Source organism: Propithecus coquereli, unplaced genomic scaffold (assembly GCF_000956105.1).
Source record: "Propithecus coquereli isolate 6110/MARCELLA unplaced genomic scaffold, Pcoq_1.0 Scaffold307, whole genome shotgun sequence".
Taxonomy (NCBI): domain Eukaryota; kingdom Metazoa; phylum Chordata; class Mammalia; order Primates; family Indriidae; genus Propithecus; species Propithecus coquereli.
The window spans coordinates 2650442-2673986 of NW_012148697.1; the positions used below are offsets into that span (position 1 = coordinate 2650442).

Sequence of the window (23545 nt, forward strand, 5' to 3'; positions counted from 1 at the left end):
CCAACTCCCACCTTGGGGCAGTCCCTACTTCTGAAGCACCTGAAGGCAGCCGGGGCCTGCACCCCGGGGGAGGAGGGGAGGAGAGTGGTGAAGGTGGGACAGGTCACTGGAAACCCTGAAAACGGCTCTCCTCGGTGGCCAAAGAGCATGCTGGGTGGGTGGGGTGCTGCCTGCGCCTCCCTTGGCCTGAGACTGGCTGTGGGGACTAGGGCGGTGGACTCACCTCGCTGGTGCTGTTGGGGAGGTAGACCCTGTGGCAGATGCGGGAGACATTCTGCTCAGCGGCCTCCACCTCCACCTGGTGAGGGGGCTGCTTCCGGGGCCCCATCCTGAACGGGACAGTGCAGGCTGCAGAGGCCACCCCACGCCCACCCCCAGCCCCGGCCTCTAGGCGGGCCCTAAACCACGTGCCAGAGACAAAAGAAAAAATACCCGTGACCACTGCTGGGATGGTCCCAGCCCCTCACGCTCCCCAGGGCTGCCCCTGCCTGGCGGGCTCGCACGTGGCCCCAGAGGAAGCGACAGAGGAGGTGGGCCTGGCGTCAGCCCCGAATGACACACGGGGAGGGCCCAGGCCAGGGGCGCTGGGCGAGGTGCTGGGGGTGGCCAGGCTGTGCTCTCATTCTCGTGCAACAGGGCGCTGGACGGGGCCTCTCTGAGAGCGTCCGGCTCCCTCCATGCCCTCAGCTGCCGTGGAAATTCTGGCCACTCCTGTGCTCAGCCCACCCTCCCCACAGCCGCAGGAGGCCAAGCAGAGGCGGCCAGTGGGGGAGAACGAAGACGGCCAAGGAAGCACCTCCTGATGTGGGCGGGACAGGGGACAGGCCTCTGACCTCGGCCCCCTGGAGCTGGGCTGGGGCCTCCAGGCAGCTCCCTTGCACCCTGGGCAGGCAGCGGTGGGGCAGGGGCTGGTGGCTGTGCCCGAGCCTGCCAGGAGCCTCCACTGAGGCCTCCTGGGCCACCCGGGCCTCCCTCCTGGGCCACCCCCAACCTTCGTCCCAGGATCTCGGGACCTGGTCCTGCCTCCCCAACCTGACACCAGCCTCTGGAGAGGATGCCGAGTCCCCCCTCTTGGTGAGGGTCCCCGGACCTGGAGCCCCTGGGTGGCCCAGGGCCAATGCTCGAGGGCGTGGAGGTGGCTGCTCACCTCAGGACCCTCTGGACATGGCGGCTGCAGTCAGGGGCCAGCAGCTTCCCCCTCCGGGTGTCTATGAACTTCTGGGCATGGGGCAGCAGCGCCTTGCTGGGCGGGAAGAGGCCCGTGCAGAGCCACAGCAGCTGCCAGCCCCGGTCCTCGCTGCGCCTGGGGGTGGTGCCCGTCAGCAGGGAAGGGCTCTCTCCAGGGCCTAGACCAGGCAGGCACCTCGGGGAGCAGGGACATGAGGCCTGGAGGGCCCACGGAGGAGGACGCGGATGGGCACCAGCAAGGCTGCAGCGCGCCAGCCCACGTCTAGCTGCCCGACGCCACAGGGCTTCCCACCTTCGCAACGGGGAGGAGGCCATTGTGCCCATTTTGCCCATTTGCGCCGAGAACACTAGGCTCAGAGAGGCCACAGCCCACTTAGGTCACACGGAGAGAGGGTGGGGGCGGGCAGGCCAGAGCAGGGCTGTTCCCTCCTGCTCTGACCACCCCAGTATGTCGGCAGAGCAGACCAGGCCCAGCCCTTCCCTCTGCTGCCGGAGGCGCCCGGGCAGGGCTTCAGCCGCCAGGAGCTTCCCGTCTGAGCGGCCCCAGCCTCAGGGGCTGGGATGAAAACCACGCACCCTTACCCCGCTGTCCCCAGCAGACCTGTTGGAGTTGTGGGTCAGCTGCTTCAGGATCTGGCAGTAGACCTCGTCCTGGAGGGACGAGTCCTGCAGGGCCAATGAGAAGATCTGGTCGGTGAGTTCCAGGGTGGGCCAGGCCTGCCGGGAGGGGTAGTCACCCATGTACCTGAGGATGGGTGTGGCTGTCAAGGAGAATGGCGCTGGGGGCGGCCCCAAGCTGACCCCTGACCAGGCCTAGGCACTGGCCCCAGCCCCACACTGACGCTGTCCCCAGCCCCACACTGAGAGCTGCGTGTGGGCTCTGCCTGGCGCTCCGTGAGGTGAGGCCTGGCCCCCCACGGGGCAGCTGTGGGGCTTGCAGGGAACTGGGGTGCCCGTGTCTGTGGGGCTGGCGTGCGGCCAGGGCAGGCCGGCTGGGGAAGGATATCCACAAAGATCCGGCAGGCAATGTCCCGCAGGTCAGCGCTGGCATGGACGCGCTTGAGCAGCGGCTGCCGCAGTGGCTCAGGGGAGTAGGCCCACAGGTGGCCCCGGGTGCGGGCCAGCGGCAGCACGGCTCTGCTCACCGTCCCCTTGTCTGGGGCCCTGTCAGGGACAGAGGCCAGCGTGAGGGCCTGCTGTGAGGCCTTCCCTGACCCACGCTTATCTGTCCTCTGTCCAACCTCCCGGGATGGCTGTGGGAGGGTCAGGGCGGCCCCTCCCTGCCAGGAGCCCTCCTGGACCCCCTCGCCCTGGGAGGCTTCCTTGCAGCCCTCCGCGGGCACCGAGGGCAGGCGGGCACCTGAAGAACTCATAGGCGAACTCCTCCAGGGTGTGCGGCTCCTCCCAGGGCTGCTCCGCAGCTGGGGGCCGTGCAGGCTGCCCCTCCTGGGCTGCCAGCCTGCGCTTCTCTGGAGACACGGCCAGCCAGCTCTGCAGGGGCACAGGCCTGTGGGTGCCCAGGAGGCGCTGCCCACCAGGCCCTTCCCGTAGGCGCCTCCTGGCCTGGCTGCCTCCGTGATGCAGGAGGCGTCAGACCCAGCGCTGGACAGGCCGGGGCCTACCCAGTCCCGCGTCGCCCACTGTGTGACCCAGGACCGTGACCCAACCGCCCAGGGCCTGTTTCCTTTCCCTTAGTAGCGTTAGTGCCAATGGCTACGGATCCCAGACCTCCTGTTGCAGGGGTCACAGCCACTCTGGGTTTCTCAGACCTCAGGTCCCCTTCCCCAGGGGCCTCTCCTCAGGGCCACCTACCCAGCCCTGCCTGCCGGTGCCCCAGCTCAGGCTCCAGCACACACATCACCCCGTGGGGATGCACCCTGTTACCTGCTCCCCGCCTCCCTGTGAGGCTGGTCTCGGGGGCTGGACAGGTGGCTCTTGGGGCAGGGACACTTGGGCCCCTTCGGGTCAGGGTGCAAATGAGGCAGAGGCTGAGAAAGGCTGGGTATGTTTCCAGGACGCACCCAGGGTGGGGCAGAGGGAGGGAACACCCATTTATTGAGCACCTACTAAGTGCCAAGTGCTGGGCTGGGCACTGTACACACACTGTGCCAGCGTCACGATCACCCCCAGGGCTGACCTCTGCCAGGTGGGCTGCAGGCCCCTGAGCTAGGCCCCCAGCTGGGCATCCCAGCGCCGCCCCCCATGCTGCGAGATACCAGCAGCTGCGCCGAGGGCTTGGTCAACGTGGGGATGGCGTAGAGGCAGGCCGTGGGCACCAGCCCTGTCTTGCCCGTCCTGTCATTTTGAGCCAGGGTCCAGTTCTCAGAGGTCAGAAGTCCCTGCTTCTTTGTCAGGACCAACAAGTCCCCCGTCTTGAAGGGCAGGAGAGTGGGATCATCTGCAAGGCCAGGGCACAGGGACAGAAAATCCATTTGCTGAGGGCTCTGCAGGGGCCAGAGGCTGTGCTGCCACTTCAGGAGTTGTCTCCTTGGACAAACGAGGAAAGGGAGGCACAGAGCCATGGCACGAGGCCACTCCAAGTGTGAGTGGCAGTGGGGTTGGAACCTTGGGGCCCCAGAGGGCTGTCACCTGCTGCACCTGCCCAGGTGTGGAGCCCAGGGTGGGCAGGGCTTCAGGGGCTTTGCCGTGGCCCCAGCCCTGGGGAGTGCGCTCCCTAGCCCACTTCCTCCTCTGTAAAATGGGGACAGCAATGATCCCTCTCTTCTGGGGAGATGGCGAGGACGGAGTGGGCAACAGGGCAGCGTCCTGGGCTGATTTTCTCACCACTCTAAGGCCCACGCACAGCCCCTTCCTCTGTGTCTCAAAGAGCCCCTCCCTTCTGAAGCCCCTGCACTGATGGCGCCAGCCCACTGCCTGTGCTTGCAGCCAGCAGCCTCAGCCAGCGGAGGTCCTGGGCCTTGTCACCTGGCCCCTCTGCCCACAGCCCACGGCCCAGCTCTGGCTGGAGCTCTGGCTTGCGGGGGAGCTGTGGGTGAGAACTAGGCTCTCACCCACTGGGCTACGTGACCCTGGGCCAGCTCCTTCCCTCTCTGAGCCTCTGGTGCCTCATCTGCACAACGGGCAGAGTGGCTATGGGGTGGGGCCGACCCTTCCCAGTGCAGTCCTGAGCAAGGCCGGCCTTGGGGAGCTTGGGACCGCCTCTTTCAACCCCCTCTTTTTGTAGAAGAGGAAACAGTAGCCGAGAGAGCCAGGGCCTTGCCCATAGCTGTCCCCCAATGCCCCAGAGCCCTGCTCTGTGCCACACAGCTGCTGTGCATGGAGGGAGCCTGCTGTCTCCCACGGACCCCAAGCACTGTCCCTCGCCCTACCCAACCCTGCCGGGCACCTGTGGCCTTCCTGTCCTGCAGGGCCATGGCGTACACGGATCTCTCCTTCAGGCCCTCCAGGAACAGGGCCACGAGCTCGGCGATGGCCACGCTGCTGGGGGACAGGAACTCGTAGTCCTTGTGCAGCGTGGACAGCAGCAGCCTCTGCCCGCCCTGGGCCTCCCTGGGGAGGAAGGCAGCGTGACCAGGGGCTGCCTCCACCCCCACCCGCTTCAGCCCCTCCTGACTTACAGACCAGGAAACAGGGAGGCTTGTCCGGGGCGGGGCCAGGCCAGGCACCACTGTGGTTGGTGGGCAGATGACGGCCCCTCGGGCCCCCCGGGCCTCAGAGGCAGTGGAGGGGTGCGAAGCCCCAGAGTGTGGGGCTGGCTCTGGGCAGGTGCTGAGGTGGCTGGTGTGCAGGGACACCACACGGACACCAGGGTCGTGGCAAAGAACATGAGCGCTGTGACGAGTTGCTGGCTCTGCCGTGTGCTAACCCGGGACCCTGGCCGCGCTCCCCAGCCGCTGTGCGCCTCAGTTCATGCATCTGCAGAACGAGTGGCGCTGCGAGGCTTCGTGGCACGCAAAAGTGCCCGGCATGGCCAGCCACAGGGGCACAGCCCGCTGGCCACAATTATCGTGGCCATGCCCACTTCGCTGTGCTTTACCTAGGGAGTCCGGCAGGGATCGGACAGGACTCCCCACAGGGCCTGGAGGAGCTCACAGCTGTCGCCCGTGAGGAGGGAGGCGCCTGCTGAGTGCACGTGGCCAGAGAGGCTGCTCGCTTCACGCACTTTCCGGGGGGAGCCGCACCCCAAAGAGGAGAGGCCAGGGCATGTGCAGTGCACAAAGTGCTTAACGGGCAGTGCGGCCTGGCACAGGAGGGCTCCCAAGTCCAGTGGCCGCAGCACACGATGACCCCTGTCCCTCCACCCCAGCCTGGCTCCGGGGACAACATGCTACCCCCTCTTGCTGTCTCCCCCTGAGCCCCCAGATGCACCAATTCCGAGAACTCAGTTTGTGAGAGGACCTCTTCCCTCAAGGTCCCCACCTGTTGGTGGCCAGACACATGATCTCTGGGAAAGAGAGTTCCAGCAGCATCTTCTCCTGCTGGTCCAGAAAGTACAGCCCCTTCCAGTTAACAGCCAAGACGAGCTGGGTCTTGGGCAGGCAGGGGCCTAGGCAGCGGAGACAGCAGTATGAAGGTCACGCCGGCCCCCAGGGTGCCCAGCCCACACCTGCCCCCGCCCATTGGTGCCATTACCGGAGAGCGTGGTGACTTCAAAGAGCCGGGAGAAGAGCAGTGGCCACTGCAGGTAGGCGGTGTCCACCACCTGCTCCTGCACGGCCAGCGGTGCGGCTTGCGTCTGGGTGTACGGGGCCTGTGGGGGACGCGGGCATCACCTCAGTGGCCCTGTCTCCCCTGGCTAATCCCCCGCCCAGTGCTCAGGGTGATGAGCTGGTGGCTCACTGTGATGCCTCTACCTAAAGCGAGGCCAGTGCCTGCAGAAGGACTCTCCAGGGATGCCCCCGGGTACTTCCCGGGGACTAGTGCACCCTGCTGAACCCTGGGTGCGCTTTTAGGAGGTGGTTTTGGGGAGGGAGGCAGGCCTTCCCCTCTTCTTCATCGGGGTGCCACAGCCGCAGGGCGGGGCTCAGCACAGGAGCTGCACGTGTCTGCGCACGTGCGCTTGGGCTCGCTCTTGCCGACACCCCCCTGCGGGTCTGTCTGGCTCGGTGCAGCAGGGCCACCTTGCTGCGTCTGTGTCCTCAGTGCCGCCCTCTGCCTGTCTCCTCTGGAGTTCTTCTGCGTATCGGCCTCTGCCCAGGACCTGCCTCAACCTTCCCTCTAGCTCCTCGTCCCCAGGTTTCCTTCCTCCTTTCTGGACTCTTCCCCACCTTCCCTCTCCCCTCCCCTCTGCTGCGCTGTGTCCGAAACTGGCTCTTAATACCCAACTGAACTTGCTTTTCACGCCTTGTTGAACAAAACATTATTTCTCTTGTTCCAACTTTTAAAAGTGGCTGAGTAATATTCACATGCTGGCTTTGGGAACGTAAACTGATGCGTCGCATCTGAAGGGCGATTTGGCGCTACGCAACACGTATCAAATATTCAGCACATCCACACGCTCTGAGGCAGGGGTTCCCATGCGCCCAGTGAGGGGACGCCGAGAGGCCCAGGGACAAGGAGGGCAGCCCCCGAGGGCAGGACCGATGCCGAGGCTATGGCAGGGCCAGCGGGCAGCAGCTGTGGATGAACTCTCATGCCTAGAGGCCAGGGCCCAGCACGGACCAGCATGGGGGCCCACCCGAGATGCCAACTGGGAAGGAAGAAGGCAGCACAGGGCTGTGACAAGGATTTGAACTGAGTGGGACTGTTTGAATCTGAAAAGCAGGGCTACGCTTAACTGTCAAGGTTAAGCTTCCTGCCCCCCAGTGGCTGGGGCATGTGGGGAGGGGATCCATCTCTCTGCACACCGAGGGCCCCACCGCCCGAAGGAGAGCTCAGGGCTGGAGTGCCCAGGCTGCGTGCAGGCTGACCTTGGCATAGGCGGCAGTGACGAGGCTAGCCCACTTCTCGGGGGGCTTGGTCCTGTACAGCTTGGGGGGGATGCAGCCGGGCAGCAGCTCCCGGACAGCCTTGTCCCCCACTGAGGCGCCGAGCTGCACATAGCAGTGCCGGGCCAGCAGCTCCACCAGCCCTTCCTCCTGCGAGGCGGGGGGAGGGCAGACAGGTGAGCGCCCACCCTTCCCCAGGACGCCCTTACGCCACAGCCCCGCTCTTGCCCCAGCGTGGCGGAGCTGGCCAGCTGCTCAGGCAGGACCTGGGAACATGGGCGGCCACCCTGTCCCGCCACCTCCACTAGGCAGCACCTGCCCTTTCCCCAACGGAACCACCATATGCCCTGCCTGGGCCCCTCCGCAGGCCCGCTCCCGCTGGCAGGCTGGGAATCCTGGCAGCCTTGGCCTGAGGACTGGGGTGCTCCTCTCTGAGCCCCTAGGTGGAACCCGGACATTGCTGCTGTGGGTGGGGTGAGGGTGGGCAAGGCCTATCCTGGTCTGAGCTCCAGTCCTCGCTTGTCCAGGGAGACCTGCAGCTGCCACTGTAGGGAGTCTGCAGGGACTCAGCCGGCAGGAGCGTGTGTGAGGTCCCAGCACGGCGCAGCACAGGGAGGGATCCAAGCAGCCCGTTCCAGAGAGACCAAAACCTCGCAGGGCCCAGCGCCCCTGTGGCTCCCTGCCTGTGCCCATTCCACGTGGCCCCACAGTAGCACCCTCCTGACTGGGCACAAGGAGGTTTCACCTGCTGCTCCCAGAACTGCAGGTGCACGGCCACCCTCGATTCTCACAACTACCCTGCAAGAGCTCTCAGTCCTCCCTGCACATCCAGGTGAGGGCCTGAGGCTCGCCGAGGTGACAGCACTTCCCAAGGTCACACTGCCAGGAAGAGGTGGAGGTGGGACTTGAACTCAGACCCTAGGGCTCCAAGGCCACACTCCTGACCATCAGGCCTTGCTGCCCCGTAACCAGGGCGGCCACGGCGAGGTAGGTCTGGGCTGACTGGGAGGCCTTCCCTGCCTGCTGCTGCTACCACGGCCCCAGAGGCCTGGGCAAACCTGCAGCCCGCGGGAGGAGGAAATGGAGGCCGGGCCTGGAAGGGGCAGCACCCCTGCACCCCATAAACCCCTCCCTGCCCCCGTTCCGCTGCCCTCGGCCTCCCCCCCTCCACGTTGCGCACAGCCTCTGACGCCAGCAGGTCCTCCTCCGTGGGGCGCTCTCCGACGGCCACAGCCCGGGCTGGACCTGGAATGTGCTCTTTCTGAGGCCCCTCACCTTCTCGAAGCTGTACTCGCCGGACCAGACTCCGCGGAGCACTTGGTGGTAGATGAGCTTGGTGCTGACGGGGTCCTCCTGGGAGTCATGCCAGGGGGTGAAGAATTCCTTCCGGAAGTAGATGCGCCAGGGGGACTGGCGCTGGCTCTCGCCCCTCTCCTGGGCCAGCTGCTCACACTGGGCGATGGCATCCATCACGTGGTCGCGCCCGCTGCCCAGGGACCAGAACTGAGGCCACAGTCAGGGGCGGCAGGGTTAGTGGCTGCTGTGCACCCCACCCACGGGGATGCCCGCCCTCGGCACCCGCATGCGAGGAACAGAGACCGGGACCCAGGACCCAGTGTGGGTTCCACGTGGACACCTGAGGGCTTCTCCTCACGGGCATGGCCTGCCCCCGCCCCACTCCTCCCAGATGGGTGCGGCCGATGGGTGTGAGTGTGTCTGAGTGTGCGGGACACCCCCACTGGGTGTCTGGGTGGGCTCTGCTGGGGCACCCCTCCGTGTCTGCTGCAGGGCGTCTGCAGCTCCCGGCGTGAGGGAGGGGGCAGCAGGGCAGTGGTGCGAGCGCCTGGCGTCCGTGCGTGTGCTGCCGGGTGGACTGACGAGGTATGCGTGGAGCACGGCTGGGTCCCAGGTGCAGCTGCTGGGCCGACGATGTGAGGGTGTGGGCAGGAGGACGGGCTGCCTGCGTGTGTGTCTGGTGGCCGGGAGGGCCAGCCGGGGCCAGGCTGGCGAGGTGTGAGGGCTCGAGCTTTGGGGTGCTTTGCCCAGGTGCGTGGGGAGGAAGACGATGCCTGGTCAGTACCTTGTCGTACACGGCGACCTGGAGGGAGAAGCCCAGGTAGTCACTGAGGCCCTGCTTGCGGGCGATGTGCAGGCAGATTTCCCTCGATGTGGAGGCCGAGTCGACGGTGACGGTCAAGCTTTCCCCAGTTACCATGATGACCTGGATCGGGATGTGCTTCTTGGACTTGACAGCCTGGGGGCAGAGGGAGACTCAGGCCCCTGGGCTCAGCTGCCTGCCTGTGAGCTCTTGGAACCCGCAGACCAGAGGCCAGTCCTCACCCCCCAGCCCTCTCTCCCCAATCCACTGCCCCCGCTTGCCCTTCCCCGTGGGGTCCCCGGGCTCCCACGTGGCCACAGCTCGGCATGGAGAACAAAGCTCAGGCCAACAGGGCTTTGTTATGGGAGGATGGCCGTCGGGCAAGAGCAGTGTTAGTCCAGCCATTTGGGTGCTTCTCCAGGCCCACCTCGGCAGCCCCAGGGGTGCCGCCTGCAGCTGGCACAGCCCCAGTTTTCGATGAGAACGCTGAGGTTGGTGAGGTTAGGTGACTTAGACTCACAGGGGTGACCTGCAGCCCCTGGGATAGGGCACCACGGGGTTATAGAGATGAGCACCTTCCAGGCTGGGCCTGGACCAGAACTGTGGGGAGAGCAGGGTGCAGGGACCCCTCCTGGCTGTTCTGAGTGACCCTTCCTGAGGATACTGTGACAACTCACAGGCGACACAGCTGCCAAAGCAGGATGAGGCAGCGCCTGCCACCAAGGACAACAGCCTTGGTGTGACCACTGCCTTCTTCACAGTCTAATGCCCCGGGAGGGGTGACACTGGAGCAATTGGCCCAGCGTGGTGCTGCTGAGTGGGTCAGACGTATCTTTCCCTCCAGCTAGGCGGGCCCTGAAATCTAGAGGTGGAGGCACCTCTGAAGGCTGGGGAGGCCGCGCCCCGTGAAGTGGGGACTCCCAGGGACCACTGGCCTGGGAGGTAATGCAGAGGAGACAGAGGAGCTTGAGGACAAAGGTCCTATCTTGGGAGAAGGCACCCCACTAGCTGTGCTAGGGGGGCCTGCAGCCTGCACTGCCCCTCACCGCCCACTTCCCACCCCTGCTGGCCCCTACCTGCAGCTCCAGCCAGGTGGGGGGCTCCGCACGCACCCCGTTGGCGTAGGTGCGTCTCAGGCGCTCAGCGCAGAAGGGCCCATAACCCGCCGGCCCCCGACCAATGAAGTTCAGGAGATACTGGGGGGCGAGGAAGGGAGAGAGGCAGATGCTCAGGATGAAGGCCAGTTTCTACTTACTGCCCACTCCGATTTTCAAAACCATGATACTCAGTTTATAAAGACGCTTTCAGACGAGCACACACACCTCGTGAGGGGAAATACAGTTCAGTACGTCTCTGAGGAGCAGTCTGGCAGTATGTTTGAATAGTGCATCATTCCAGAGCCCAATAACTCAAACCTACCCTAAAGGTAGATATACACTTATGGTCACAGCGGTAGCTATGGTGATGAGTGACTGGAAGATGGACCCCGCATGTCCACCCCCAGTCCAGTACTCTGTGCGGAGCCAGGCGTTACCGCTGGCATCGGGAAGGTTTACGCCGTGAGAAAACATCATGGACGTAAGTGAAAAATGCAGATGAGTCAACGTCCAAAACACATTTGACAAAATGTGTTGACGATCTTTTTGTCTCAGAGATTTTGTTCCTTCCTGCCTTGGGGTGGGGGGTAGAGCCTGGAAGGTTTACTGGTGTTGTGAGTTGCCCGAGTGCCTGGGGAGATGGCCAGGTGGCCGTGGGTCCTGCTGTCCCCAAGAGGACACGCGAAGAAGTGTTTTCTGCATGATCACAAGTATGACACTGTAACACCACAAAAGGCCAGAAGAAAATATTAAATGGAAGTGACCTCTGGGTGTGGGGATGACTTTGATTTTCGTTTTGAACTTTCTGCATTCCACACTTTTATAATCAGAACGAAAAGCTGTAATACATTAGAACAGTGAGGCCCGGGGCCTCCAACGCTTGGAAGCACCTGCTAAGCCACCTCCATTTCCAGCTCTAAGGACGAGACAGAGGCAGCACGGCCCAGCTCCAGGAGGGGCCCACTCCTGGGACACCTGTCTTTTCAGGCCACTCTTCATCTGCCATTCCATTTCAGTCTTGAAGAGCCGTCCTGGCGCCTAAGCCAAAGTGCAGTTGGCCCTGCAGACCCTGGATAGGAGCTGGAAGGAGCCAGGGGCAGTGTCCTTTTATACAGATGGGGAAACTGAGGCCCAGAGGCACTGCTGTCCATCCTGGCTCGCAGGGGCAGGAGACCCAGGCCAGGCCCCGGGGCCCACCAGTGCCCCAGCATAACCTGCCCCTGCCCCGGGCCCCACCTTCATGAACCTCTCGGAGGGCAGGACGCAGCCCAGGCAGAGACTGAGCAGGATCCAGCCCCGGGCCAGGCTGCTCGGTCTGAAGTTCTCCGAGACTTGCTTGCAGATCTGGCAGTAGATCTCATCCCTGAAAGACACAGACCACTGGGAGGGCAGGCTGGGGCTGGCAGGAGAGGAGACAGGGGCGCCCGGGCTCACGGTCCTTCTGCCCCTCTGGGGGACCCGACCCTGGGGCGCCTCTCAGCCCTCGTGCCCCACCCAGCCTCCTCACCTCCGAGGACTGCCACTGCCTCTCCCCAGGCTTGCGCCCCCGTGGCTTCCTGCCTCACCGAGGCCCAGCCCTTGATCCTCCCTTTCCGTCTCTGCCCTCAGCACCCCTGCCACGTGCTGCCTCAGCCCTCTCTGCACCGGCCCTCAGGGTGGGGGCACCGTCTACATGACCTGCCCGCTCCACTGCCCAACCCTGCAGTTAGGACAGGCAGTGATTTCTCCCTCCCTGAGCGCGGACAGGGAAGTGGGGCCTTCATGAGAGAACCCCTTGCCCTCTCGCCTCCTGACCCGCTCCCGTTGCCATTCCCATGGGCTCATGAGCTGCCCCCTCTGTCACCTCTTGGCAAGGAGCCTCTCCTGGATCCTCCCACCAATTCAAGCCTCAATCATCTTAAAGGAGTGTCCCATTAGTGCCTCAAACCCCAAATATCCAGAGGCCGCACTTTTCCTCCAGTAATCAGTGGTGTGCGGGTAAATATTTATCAACCAACTCTCCCTGGGGAAAAAAAGCCCCAATTCATTGTATTTGCAGATTTCTGTGGTGTAAATGTTACCACCAAGGCCAATTTCAAGCTGCCAACATGATGTCACAACACAGAGCCGGGAAGAGATGCACACAGTTGGCTGCCCTGAGCCCCAGCACACGTCCTCTCTACAGCCCACAGACACCACCACCAGCCATCCACCCAGGCTGGAAATCTGGGGTCATTCTAGACCCATCTCTTCATCCCCCAGATCCAACCGGCCACCACATCCTACCACCTCTCTCCGGGATGTCTTCTCTGTCCCCAGCTCTGGGCCATCCCTCATCAGCTCTCCCTGGACCTCTGTAGCCGCCCCTGCCTGGCCTCCTACCCTCAGGCTCCACCCACCATGTGACTGCCAGGAAGATCATTCTGGAAGTCAGCTATGATCATGGTCCTCTGCTGCTTAAAACTTTTCCCACTTCCCTTAGAATTGAATCTGAACTCCATGACGCAGCTGTGACAAACCACTGAGAATTCCAGACTCCTTCAGGCCATGTCAAAGGTGAGCTGTTCTCCCTTTCCCTCTGCCTGGGGGCCACCCCAGGAGGGCACTAAGACCACCCCTCCCTGGTGCCCCCACTGGACCCTGAACGTACTAAGATGCTCAAGCTGCCGTTGTGGATTTCCTGGTCCTCTCCTGTCCCCAACTAGAGGGTAAGCTCCTGGGGTAGACACATGTCATCTTCATCTCCACATGCCCAGACCTCAGGCCAGGGCTTATATACGTAAAAAGTGTGTGTTGAATGTGGGACAGACATGGAATAGCACATTTCTTCTGTCTCAGAATTTGGCTAGATCCCAGAGCCACGGAAAAATGGATGCTAACATCCAATATTCTTGTAGAATTTGCTAAAAAGCAGCAGAACACAACTAGCCACCATGCCGCCTCTAGGCTGCGTGAGAGAAGATGAGAAATTTGGAAGGTGATTCCTAGAAGGGACTTCGTGGGAGTAGAGAGATCTGTGGCCCATTTCTACTCCCCATAAGTGATGGGGGGCTGTGAGGGGGACCCCAGGAGAACTGCCAATAGGGACGGGCCTGTCAGAGATGAGACCCTCTCACGTCCCAGGGGAGGCACACTGAGCCCCAGAAGCCCACTGCCCTCCCCCAGGGTGCTGGAAGGGAACCTGGTGACAGTGTTCTTCCCACTGCTTGACTTGTGTCCCCTGAGCTGGGGACATCCATGGAAAAAAAGGCCAGTGTCTGCTTCCTCCTGGAGAATTCTAAGCCCAGGGCAAGGTGGAGAGAGAAGACTCAGGAATGGGAGCTGCACACGCAGTGTTCAGTGGGGCAAGCATGAGCTTCCTGCCGGCCAAGAGGATGCGTGGAAGGAGCTGGGCTTCAGGCATCTAGACAGGACCCCCACATAAGCAGGCAGCCCATTATTCCAGAAGACTCCAGCAGTAGGAGGCTGTGGGATGTTTCACTGGGGGCTTGAGCCTGCAGGAGCTCTCACGGGATTAGTGAGGGTGTCACTGTTGGACACCACTCCGTAGGGAGTGCCTATGGGGTATCCAAAGAGCCAACAGCACACCTCATTCTGACACAACCTTTACGTGTGTGCCGTGGAGCAGGGTGTGGTGGCCAGTGAAGATTAAGCACGAGAGAACTACCAACAGAAGCAGCTAAGTGAGCAGACTGGCCGTTGGTGTGGTGCGGGCGGCTAAACTTGACGGGAAGCCCTGTGGTCTTGCTGGCTTGGAGCACCAGAGGGCTGAGTCTGGGGCACTGTGCAACTTGCGAGTGAGACAGGAATCCTGCAACGAAGAGACCCAGCGAAGGGGAGTCCGAAACTGTTCATGTAAAATCCTAAATCTCTGGCTGACCCTTTGTGGTGGGGTAGCAAGGGGGAGCCCTGCATGGCCGGGCAGATGCCATGTCACCAGCTAAGGCGAAATAGCTGCACAGGGATCCCAGCTGCAGCCCACCACGTGGCAGACAGAATTTGAGTCCAGCCAAGCTAATCACCTGCCAGAACAAAAAGTCAACGCTCTTTGAACGCCATAACAGCATCCAGGGTCTCTAGACGTACCACCCTCACTGTCCAGGAGACAGTCCCAAAGTGCTAGACCCGTGAGGAGGCAACAGCCAAGTGTCAGACACGGGGGAGAACAGGAGGCACGGCCACCCTCACGAGAAAAGGCAGCTGATGCAGACTGACCCCAAGGTGACCCAGAGAGTACATCTGCAGAAAAGGTTTAACAACTACTGTGACTCTGCTCAAGGACACGAAGAAAGCCGTGCTTACGCTGAGTGGGCCAGTAGGAAATCTTGGCAGAGAAACAAAAATGTGAAAAAGATCCCAGTGCAAATTCTAGAACTGAAAATACAATATCTGGAATAAAACATTTGTTAGGTGGGTATAAGAGCAGGTTGGGGAAGACAGAGAAAGATCAGTGAATTGGAAGACAGATGGTAGAAATGACCCACTCTAAAGAACAGAGAAAAAGAGAAAGAAGAAAAGGCGAGCAGACCCTCGGGGCCCGCGACGGTCTCAAAACAGCTCACACGGTTTAATGAGAGTTTGAAGGAAAAGAGAGAGAATGAGCTAGAAAAAATTATTTGAACAAATAATGACCAACACTTTCTCAGATTTGGTTAAAAATATTAACTTAAAGTAAGTGAACCCCTAAAATACAGTAGTCTGTCCCCGAAGGCAGCACGCAGTCGGCGCTCCGCGCCGCGGAGACACAATCTACCAGCTCAGCCAGCCGCGGTGGGGAAGCAGTGCCCGCAGGCTCGCCTCGCAGATTCCCTCCAAGCAGCTCCTGTAAGCCCAGTTGTATCGAAAGCGAAATGAATACTGCAAATGAGGAACCTGCTCATTTACCGGGCCCTGTGTGACAGCCTGTCCCAGGTCAATCGCCAGCCCGCGATGAATGTGTTTTCCTGACTGGGTTTTTCCCACGTGGTTTCCTTGATGCAGAGCGAGCAGAGAAGCCTGGGTGACGGTAACACCTGCTGTCCTGAGAACCAGCCTTCAGGCCCCAGGACGGGGGGCGTCTCGTGGGCAGGGAGGGTGTGGCCCTGGGCTGGGAGCCTGTGAGGGGCTCTGACGCCGTGCATGGGGTGGGCGGGGGTGGGCACTGACCTGAGGCCAGGCCGCAGGATGGCGCAGCCCACGATGAAGTGCACCTTCTCCAGGTTGGACATGGGGCGGTCTGTGACAGGGCCACTGGGCTCAGATGCCTCCTCTCCGGTGTTCAGCTGGCTGGCCACCTTGAAACCCAAAGGCGGCCATCAGGACGGCCGTGATTCTCCGCACTTGCCAAGGAGGAAACTGGTGCAAGGGGAGGGAAGCCACAGCCTGGAACCCTGCTGGGACAGACTGAGGTTCTGTGCCCTGGGCTCACCTGGCCCGTGACCCGGGAGGATCGCGTCAGCTTCATGGAGGAGATCTCCTTGGTTCCTCTGTCCCTGCGGCTGGGCCTCTGTGGAAGGGGACAGTTCAAGAATGACTGTGGCTCGGGGCTGTCCTACGCCTGGGCTCACCTTGGTGATGCTGACCCTGCAGCCAATGGGGAGAGCAGGGAGCGAGTGTCCCTCTCATCCAGACATGTCCTGGCCTCAGCTACAGAGCGCCAGCACCGTGCGAGCTTCCCAACACTCACGGGTGCACATCGCCACCCTCGCTGTCGGGCGAGGAAAAGGAGGCCCAGGGATGGCAAGAGACTCGACAAAAGCTGCTCACCATCCTTCTGGGATGGGCTCAGGGCTGTTCTTCTGATCCCAAAGCTTGTGCCTCTCTCCAGTTAAGCTCTCAGGGGCCAACTGGGTCTGAGCCCGGGTGCTTAGGGCAGCCCTAAGCCATGGCACTCAGTAAAAATGTGGCCGATGAATCAGAGGAGGCTCTGCCCGCTGCCAGGAGAGCTCTGCCAGGGGGTCAGAAGAGCCCAGGCTGCAAGCTGGCGTCCAGGCAGGGCGGGGCTTGCCCCCAGCTGTTAGGATCTAGTGGTCTCCTTAGGTAAAAGCTATACGTTGTCATGACGGTGTCATGAGAAGAATTTGCTGCCAAAATTGGAGCTCAGTGTGGGACTGGACATGGGTCGAGATCAGCCCAGTCTGGGGCCAGGCACCAGCTTCTGGCTGGCGCAAAGCTGGTTTGCCACATGGGGGCTGACTGAGAGACACGCTACCTGGCCAGCTCCAGAGGGCAGCAGGGCTGGCTCGGCCCACTGCCCTGTGTGTGGGGCACGTGGCAGGTACTTAACAAATGTGTGCAGGAAGGAAAACCTGAGATCTGACCTCCAGGCAGCCAGTCCTGCTTCCCCCGTGTCCATCCTCCGGAGGTGCAGCGTGGCCGGACTGCCTCCCAGAGTCCCTTCCCTGAGCAGTCACCAGCCTCCAAGGTGCCCCAGTGATCCTCGCCTCCTGACGTTCCCGCCCTGTGTGGCACGTGACCTCAAGACTAGATGTTGCATCTTCCTTCTTGCTTTCCTTCTAGGATCGCCCATGCTGAGGGGAGCCACGTTGTGAGGATGCTTAGGCAGCTGGCAGAGAAGCCCATGTGGGGAGGAAGGGAGGCTTCCTGCCCTCGGCCACATGTGTGAGCCATCTTGGGAGTGGACTGTCCTGCCCTAGGTGACGGCTTGGCGGCAGCCTCATGAGAGACCCTGAACCAGAACTATCCCGCTAAGCCGATCCTGACCCTCAGAAACTGTGTGAGATAATAAATCTGTGCGATTTTAAGCTGCTGAATTTGGGGGTAATTGGTTACGCAGCAACAGATACCTAACATGCCCTGGTAGAGCCCACACCTCCAGAGATCAAGGACTCGGCCTGGGCCCAGGCACCTCCCATGCACTTCCTGGGCTGGGTTGGCCGTGCGCTCGGGGCTGCAGATCTCTACACGGTAGTCTGCACACAGGACCCCACAGGCATCCGAGCTGAGCCCGGCCAGGCACCCGGACGTGTGGGGCAGTCACGGGCCCTGGCCACTGGTGGGCCCAAGTGCTGTCACTGCTGCATAATTCCTTGGTTAGTTCCACTAGGATTATGGCATGCGACTGGGCCTTAGGTAGGACTTCTGATCCAAAATAGATGCGAATTAACTTTCCATCGGAGGGCAGGGTAGAACTCAGGTCAAGAACTTGGTCTTTGGGCCGGGCACAGTGGCTCATGCCTATAATCCTAGCACTCTGGGAGGCTGAGGCAGGAGGATTGTTTGGGCTTAGATGTTCGCGACCAGCCTGAACAAGAGCGAGACCCCGTCTCTACTAAAAATAGAAAAATTAGCTGGGCATCGTGGTGTGCACCTGTAGTCCCAGCTACTCAGGAGGCTGAGGCAGGAGGATTGCTTGAGCACTGTTTGAGCTTACAGTGAGCTATGATGACGCCACTGCACTCTAGCTGGGGTGACAGAGCAAGACTTTGTCTCAAAAAATATATATAAATAAAATAAAAATAAATAAAAATAAAAAAAGAACTTGGTCTTTGAATATAGCAGAACAATTCAAAGCCCAGGTCCCGCACACCTGTCCACAATGATTTGGGGACAAGTGATTTCACTTCTTCATTTCTTTAGCTATAAACAAACATAATAATCCCTACCTTGTCGCGCTGCCACCTGGGGAGTGAAGAGAAGCAGCTGGCACATGGCAGGCTGCCGGTCAGTGACGACATCTGCTGTTGTTATTACTGTTGCATGCATTTGAATCCAGTTTAAGTCAAATGCGATATTCAGAGTCCAGGGGACTGTCTCCGTTAATGATTATATAATCCAAAGAGTCCTGGGCATGCCGTGGGATTCATGAGTGTCCGAGTGCAATTCGTCACTGTAAGTACCCGGGTGCCCTGGCTCGGGAGCTGAGTTCAGTAGGAGGTGCCGATGGGAGGGCTCCGGGACCTGTCTCCCTTTCCTGTGCAGCTTCCCAGGGCCAGGCCCTCCCCTGCCTGCTGCCCTCACGCTGCTTACCTGTGCAGACCCTGCTTGCTGCAGACTCTGGGCGCCACTCGCCCTGCCCAGCGTGTCGTAGATCTGCTGCATCACCGAGCTGCCTTGGCTGCTCCTGGCATAGAGCACTGGCTCCGGGAGGTCACCCATGAACCTCAGGATGACGTTCCACACAGCCAGGGCGGCCTGGGGAAACGACACAGAGGCCCGGCTGGAACCCAGCTCCCAGCACTGGGGCCCCTTCCTTGTTCCCTCTGAACCACAGCTTGGACTCCGGGCCCTGGGAGTGTCCTGAGCTACCCAGAGAACACGGGGTACCGAGCAGTCAGTGTCGTCCTCATGGTAGAGCAGCGGGTATCGGAGGGGCTGCCGGATGTGGGTGTGACTGGCTGATTTCTGGAAGTAAGTCGCAGCGAACTTGGGGAAGGTGTACTCGGCCAGGCCATCCACATCCTCCTCGGGCTCCTCCACCATGGGGACTGTGTCCAGGTCAACCTCAGGCAGCTTCCGGGTCTTTGCTTCCAGATCCTGAGTGAGGGAGAACACAGATCAGTAGTCCTCGCAGACAGCAGCCAGCTGGCCGGCCGGCCACCAGCAGGGTGGGCGTCGCGGGGGCCGTGGAGCAGCTCCTCCTGAGGGGCCCCAGCACCTGCTACACGGAGTGAGGAGGCGGGAGGGCCCCCAAGTGGGGTGTGGTGGGTCCACACAGGACACCCTGGGGTGCTGCTACTCCGCTTTCTCCCCCTCCCTGCCGTGGTCACATTCTGCAGAATGGCAGCCCCAAGGCGCTCTGGGGGTGGCCTGGGGAATGCTGCATGATGACCGCGTGGACGTGTTCGGAGAGTGAAGGCTCTAGGATGCCTTGCAGTGGCAAAGGTTTGACGGCAGAAACCCACACTTGCTCCCCTCTTCTCTGTGGGACCGTGGGACCCCCTAGGGCTAGAGCACACGCGTGGCCACCACTCGGCAGCTCGCCGAGCCAGGGCTCGGCTTCTCAAGGAGCGGGAGCCAGCCCAGGAAAGGCCAGCTGGTCTCACCTCGAAGCATGGCGGGGCCTGGCCCTCCTGCCCCCCGATCATGGCAGGGAGGAAGCCGAACACTTCCTCCACCATCTCCGTGTCGGTGACGGTGTCGTAGATGGACTTGCGCTTCTTGGCGGGCAGAGCGCTTTGGCTCTTCTTCTCTGCAGCTGGGGTGACCAGCAGTGCCTGCACACACCCCCGGGGGGAAGGTCACCCACTGGCCCAGCTCTGCCTGCTTCACAGGGCAAGCACCTTCCAGAAGCTAGTAAGCCTCATTCTGCCTTCATTAGTCCAGATCAACATATTTTGCTCTAAAATAGTAGATTTTAAGAGCTAGGGTGACTAGAGGTCAACCAGCAGGGCTTTCCGTTTCCCAGCGGAAGCCAGAGGTCCCGAGAGGTGAGGTTGCTGGCTTGTCCCTAGCCCCACATGGTCCCGCATGGCCCCTGAGGCGTCACCTCAAACTCCAGGGACCCCAGAACCGAGGTGCAAAATGCAGGCAGATGCATCCTGGTGCTGTCCCCTGCTCCCTGTCCTCCCAGCCTCCCAGACCCGGGGCAGCTCCCCTTGGTGTTTCTCTGTCCCTGGACCTGTCACCCACAGCCCAGTAACCAGGGGTCTTGCTCCCCTCCAAGCAGGAATGGCCTCTCACAGCCCATCTGGCCAAGATCTCCTGTGCCTTCCCGGGGAACCACCGCCCTTGTCAAAAAATCACCCCCAAGACGAAAGGGAGGGGACCAAGGAGCTCGACCCCCAAGATCCAGGCATAAGGCTGTCCTGCCGATCTTGTGCCTCTCCATGCTAGGTTCTGCAAGCCCCTGGTGGTGGCCAAGGCTCCCAGGTGGCCTGATGGGCCACAGTAATACTGACTTTGGCCAGAAGAGCCAAAGAGGAAAGAGCTGTCTCTCCTTGTCTTTCAGCCCAGGAGGTGCCTCTTAATTTGCCTTCTGTATCCTTGCTGCAATCTTGAATAATTTTTAATGTCTTGGTTGAAGATGGGGACTTTCCAAAGGGGCTTCTGGTGAGAGTGCCACATGGCTGCTCACCCCTCCTCCCTTCCCTCACCCACCTGGGCCGCTGCCGGCCCCACCTGCCCGAGTGGTTGGGTGACCACCTACATTGGCTTTCCGTCGCTGGAAGCTCTGCCGGGCAGCCACGCCCCTGGCATGGGCCTGAATGACCAGCACCGCCCTCTTCTTGGCCTGGACCTCCTGGCGCACCAGGTAGCCCCTGCAGAGGGCCTGCAGCTGGACCATCCTCTGCCGCATGGCCTGGTACTGCCTCGCCAGCAGGTGGCCCCGGGCGATGGCCTGCAGGCGCTCAAAGCCCACGAGGATCTGCCAAAGCAAGAGGGAGGCGGGCTCAAGGGTGAGAAGGCCCTCTGGGGAACAGGGAGTGATTCCCCAGGAGACCTCGCGAATTAGCTTAGCGTCAGCTGCTTTTTGGCAAAGGGCCGGTGCTAGAATCGCACGCACCTGTGAGCACGGGCATACTGAGACAGTTATTGCTTGTAACGTACCTAGAACACAGCCTGACATGCAAGTAAGTGCTAAATGAGCATTTGTGAAATAGCATAAATTATAAAGTGGCCTCCTGGGGGCCATGGACAGAGAGAATTGGATTGGATTTCACATGGGCAAGTGCGTTCCAGAGGCAATGTTTCTCACACCTGCCAACCAAGCCCGGCCCTCTTGTGAGGGGCTAGCACACCTGCATAGAGGCCTGCAGCCGGCTCCACCAAACTAATCTGACGGGGCGGCTTTAAAATAAAAGGGAAATAAGAAATGGATGAACATCCACTTCTGTGCTACAAACATCCCCTGGGCCCTTGCAACGAGCCTTGCTGGCACATTGACGACCAACTTCCCAGCTTAAGGGCTGGGAAGTCACACAGCCCTGCATCCAAACCCCAGCTCTAGAGCTTACCAACTGTGTACTCTTGGGGAAACCACCAAGCCCCTTCGTGCCTCAGTTCCTTGACTAATAGGGTTGGTTTAACATTAAATAAAAGGACTCATGCAAAGCAACAGGCTCCGAGGAACCTTCCCCTACAGGTCAGCTACTATTATGCCCTTTGTGAGCATGGAACGCAGACAGGCCTGAGCCAGTCGTGCTGATGTGACCACTCCACGGCACAACCACAGTCACATCCATGACAAAGGCAAGTGGTCAAGTGAGGCCCGCCAGGGTGCGGCCATGGTTGCTCTAGTCCACTTGTTGAGCAAGTGCCTGTGGTTAAGAGAAAAATCAGGAGTGTTTGAAACAGAATAACCAATCCACTTACTTATTTTGTTGCCTGTAGTTAGGAAGGAATAGGCGTTATTCCATTTCAGAGCAGGACACCTAGTCTAGCTCTGGAGATGCCCCAAATCTGCAGAACACTTTCAAGGCCACAAGGGCTAGAGACTATGCTAAGACGGAAAATGTGGAGGGCTGAGGTCTGAGCGCATCTGTGGGTGATTTGATTCTTCCCTCCTGAATCTCTCATTCAGAGAAACAAACTCCAAAAATTTGCCTGTTATTGGACAGTTAACACATTTACCCTGCGAGCTCTCTCACCAGCTTGAAATTCCTCCTGTTGCAGTAGCCTCTCCACCCGGCCTGGAGGGTCACGGCTGCCCGCCTCTGCCTCAGGAACTCCTTCCTAGAAGGGGACATGAAAGCCTGGGTCGTGGAACAACCCTAAACATTTGGAAGCCTTGGGGGGAAAACTGATTTTGAAGGGAAGAAGGATAATAAAATGTTGGGGACAGTGAATACATACAACACTTTCTCAGAAGCCTTTATAGACCAAAAGACACAGGCAGATCAGAAACACAAAATCTACTGTTGACAACCCAAATTTGAGAATGACGACAGTTAAGTTTTTAAAGTAATCAAAAATTTTTCTTCATTCTTTCCTATCTCCCCCAAAGCTATGAAGGGCTGAAATTCATTCCCAACTGTTTATTCCTTGCCAGACCCCTCCTCCGGGCCAAGGCTGGTCGCAGAGAGGACGACCTGAGAGTCGGGCTCTGGAGAGGCAGAGATCCCCGCGGGGGAGCTTGGAGCACATAGCCACACAGGCGCCCTTCATTTATTGCACTTTGCAGACACTGCATTTTTATAGACCGAAGGTTTATGACAACCTTGAGTCAAACAAGTCTATCAGTGTCATTTTTCCAACAGCATGTGCTCACTTTGTGTCTGTATCACATTTTGGTAATTCTTAGAATTCCTCCTGTTGCAGTAGCTTCTTTCCAAACCTTGTCATCATTATTATATCTGTTACAGTGATCTGTGATCAGTGATCTTTGATGTTACCATTGTAATTGGTTTTGGGTGCCACAAACCACACCCATATAAGATGGCAAACTTAATCAATAAATGTGTGTGTTCTGACTGCTCCGCCGAGTGGCCATTCCCCTCTCTCCCTCTCCTTGGGCCTTACTATTCCCTGAGACACAGTGATATTGAAATTAGGCCAATTAATAACCTTATCATTGCCTCTAAGTGTTCAAGTGAAAGGAAGAGTTTCATGTCTGTCACTTTAAATCAAAAGCTAGAAATGATTAAGCTTAGTGAGGAAGGCATGTAGACAGCCATGATAAGCTGAAAGCCAGGCCTCTTGTGCCAAACAGCTAGCAAGTTGTGAATGCAAAGGAAAAGTTTCTGAAGGAAATTAAAAAGTGCTATTCCAGTGAGCACACAAATGATAAGAAAGCGAAACAGCCTTATTGCTGAGATAGAGAAAGTCTGAGTGGTCTGGATAGAAGATCAAACCAGCCACAACGTTCCCTTAAGCCGAAGTCTAATCCAGAGCAAGGCCCTAACTCTCTTCAATTCTTCGAAGGCTGAGAGAGACGAGGAAGCTGCAGAAGAGAAGTCTGAAGCTTAGCAGAGGCTGGTTCATGAGGTTTAAGGAAAGAAACCATCTCCAGAACATAAAAGTGCAAGGTGAAGCAGCAAGTGCTGATGGAGAAGCTGCAGCAAGTTATCCAGAAGATCTAGCTAAGATAAGTGATGAAGGTGGCTACACAACAGATTTTCCATATAGATGAAACAGCCTTGTATTGGAAGAAGATACTATTTGCGAATTTCAAAGCTAGAGGGGAGAAGGCAATGCCTGGCTTCAAACCTTCAAAGGATAGGGGCTAACGCAGCTGATGACCTTAAGTTGAAGCCAGTGCTCATTTACCATTGTGAAAATCCTTAAGGCCCTTGAGAATTATGCTAAATCTACTTTGCCTATGCTCTAGAAATGGAACAACAAAGCCTGGATGACAGCACATTTCTTTTTCTTTTTTTTTTTTTGAGACAGAGTCTCACTGTGTTGCCCGGGCTAGA

The 23545-nt window shown here is 59.6% G+C and overlaps 1 protein-coding gene across 1 annotated transcript in view; it reads right to left on the reverse strand.

The window, feature by feature from the left end:
- MYO7B (myosin VIIB) overlaps positions 1-23545 on the reverse strand; it is a 70232-nt gene that overhangs the window by 3613 nt on the left and 43074 nt on the right. Inside the window, exons 19-38 of the mRNA XM_012649915.1 lie at positions 21779-21863; positions 20338-20556; positions 19235-19405; positions 18516-18725; positions 18219-18383; positions 15396-15523; positions 11508-11634; positions 10251-10370; positions 9157-9330; positions 8352-8579; positions 7059-7226; positions 5782-5899; positions 5569-5695; positions 4535-4698; positions 3405-3586; positions 2549-2679; positions 2195-2352; positions 1790-1943; positions 1148-1303; positions 224-329 (exon numbers count right to left, since the gene is read on the reverse strand). Of these exons, the coding sequence (XP_012505369.1) occupies positions 224-329; positions 1148-1303; positions 1790-1943; positions 2195-2352; positions 2549-2679; positions 3405-3586; positions 4535-4698; positions 5569-5695; positions 5782-5899; positions 7059-7226; positions 8352-8579; positions 9157-9330; positions 10251-10370; positions 11508-11634; positions 15396-15523; positions 18219-18383; positions 18516-18725; positions 19235-19405; positions 20338-20556; positions 21779-21863 (3091 nt within the window). The remainder of the gene's footprint in view (positions 1-223; positions 330-1147; positions 1304-1789; positions 1944-2194; positions 2353-2548; positions 2680-3404; positions 3587-4534; positions 4699-5568; positions 5696-5781; positions 5900-7058; positions 7227-8351; positions 8580-9156; positions 9331-10250; positions 10371-11507; positions 11635-15395; positions 15524-18218; positions 18384-18515; positions 18726-19234; positions 19406-20337; positions 20557-21778; positions 21864-23545) is intronic.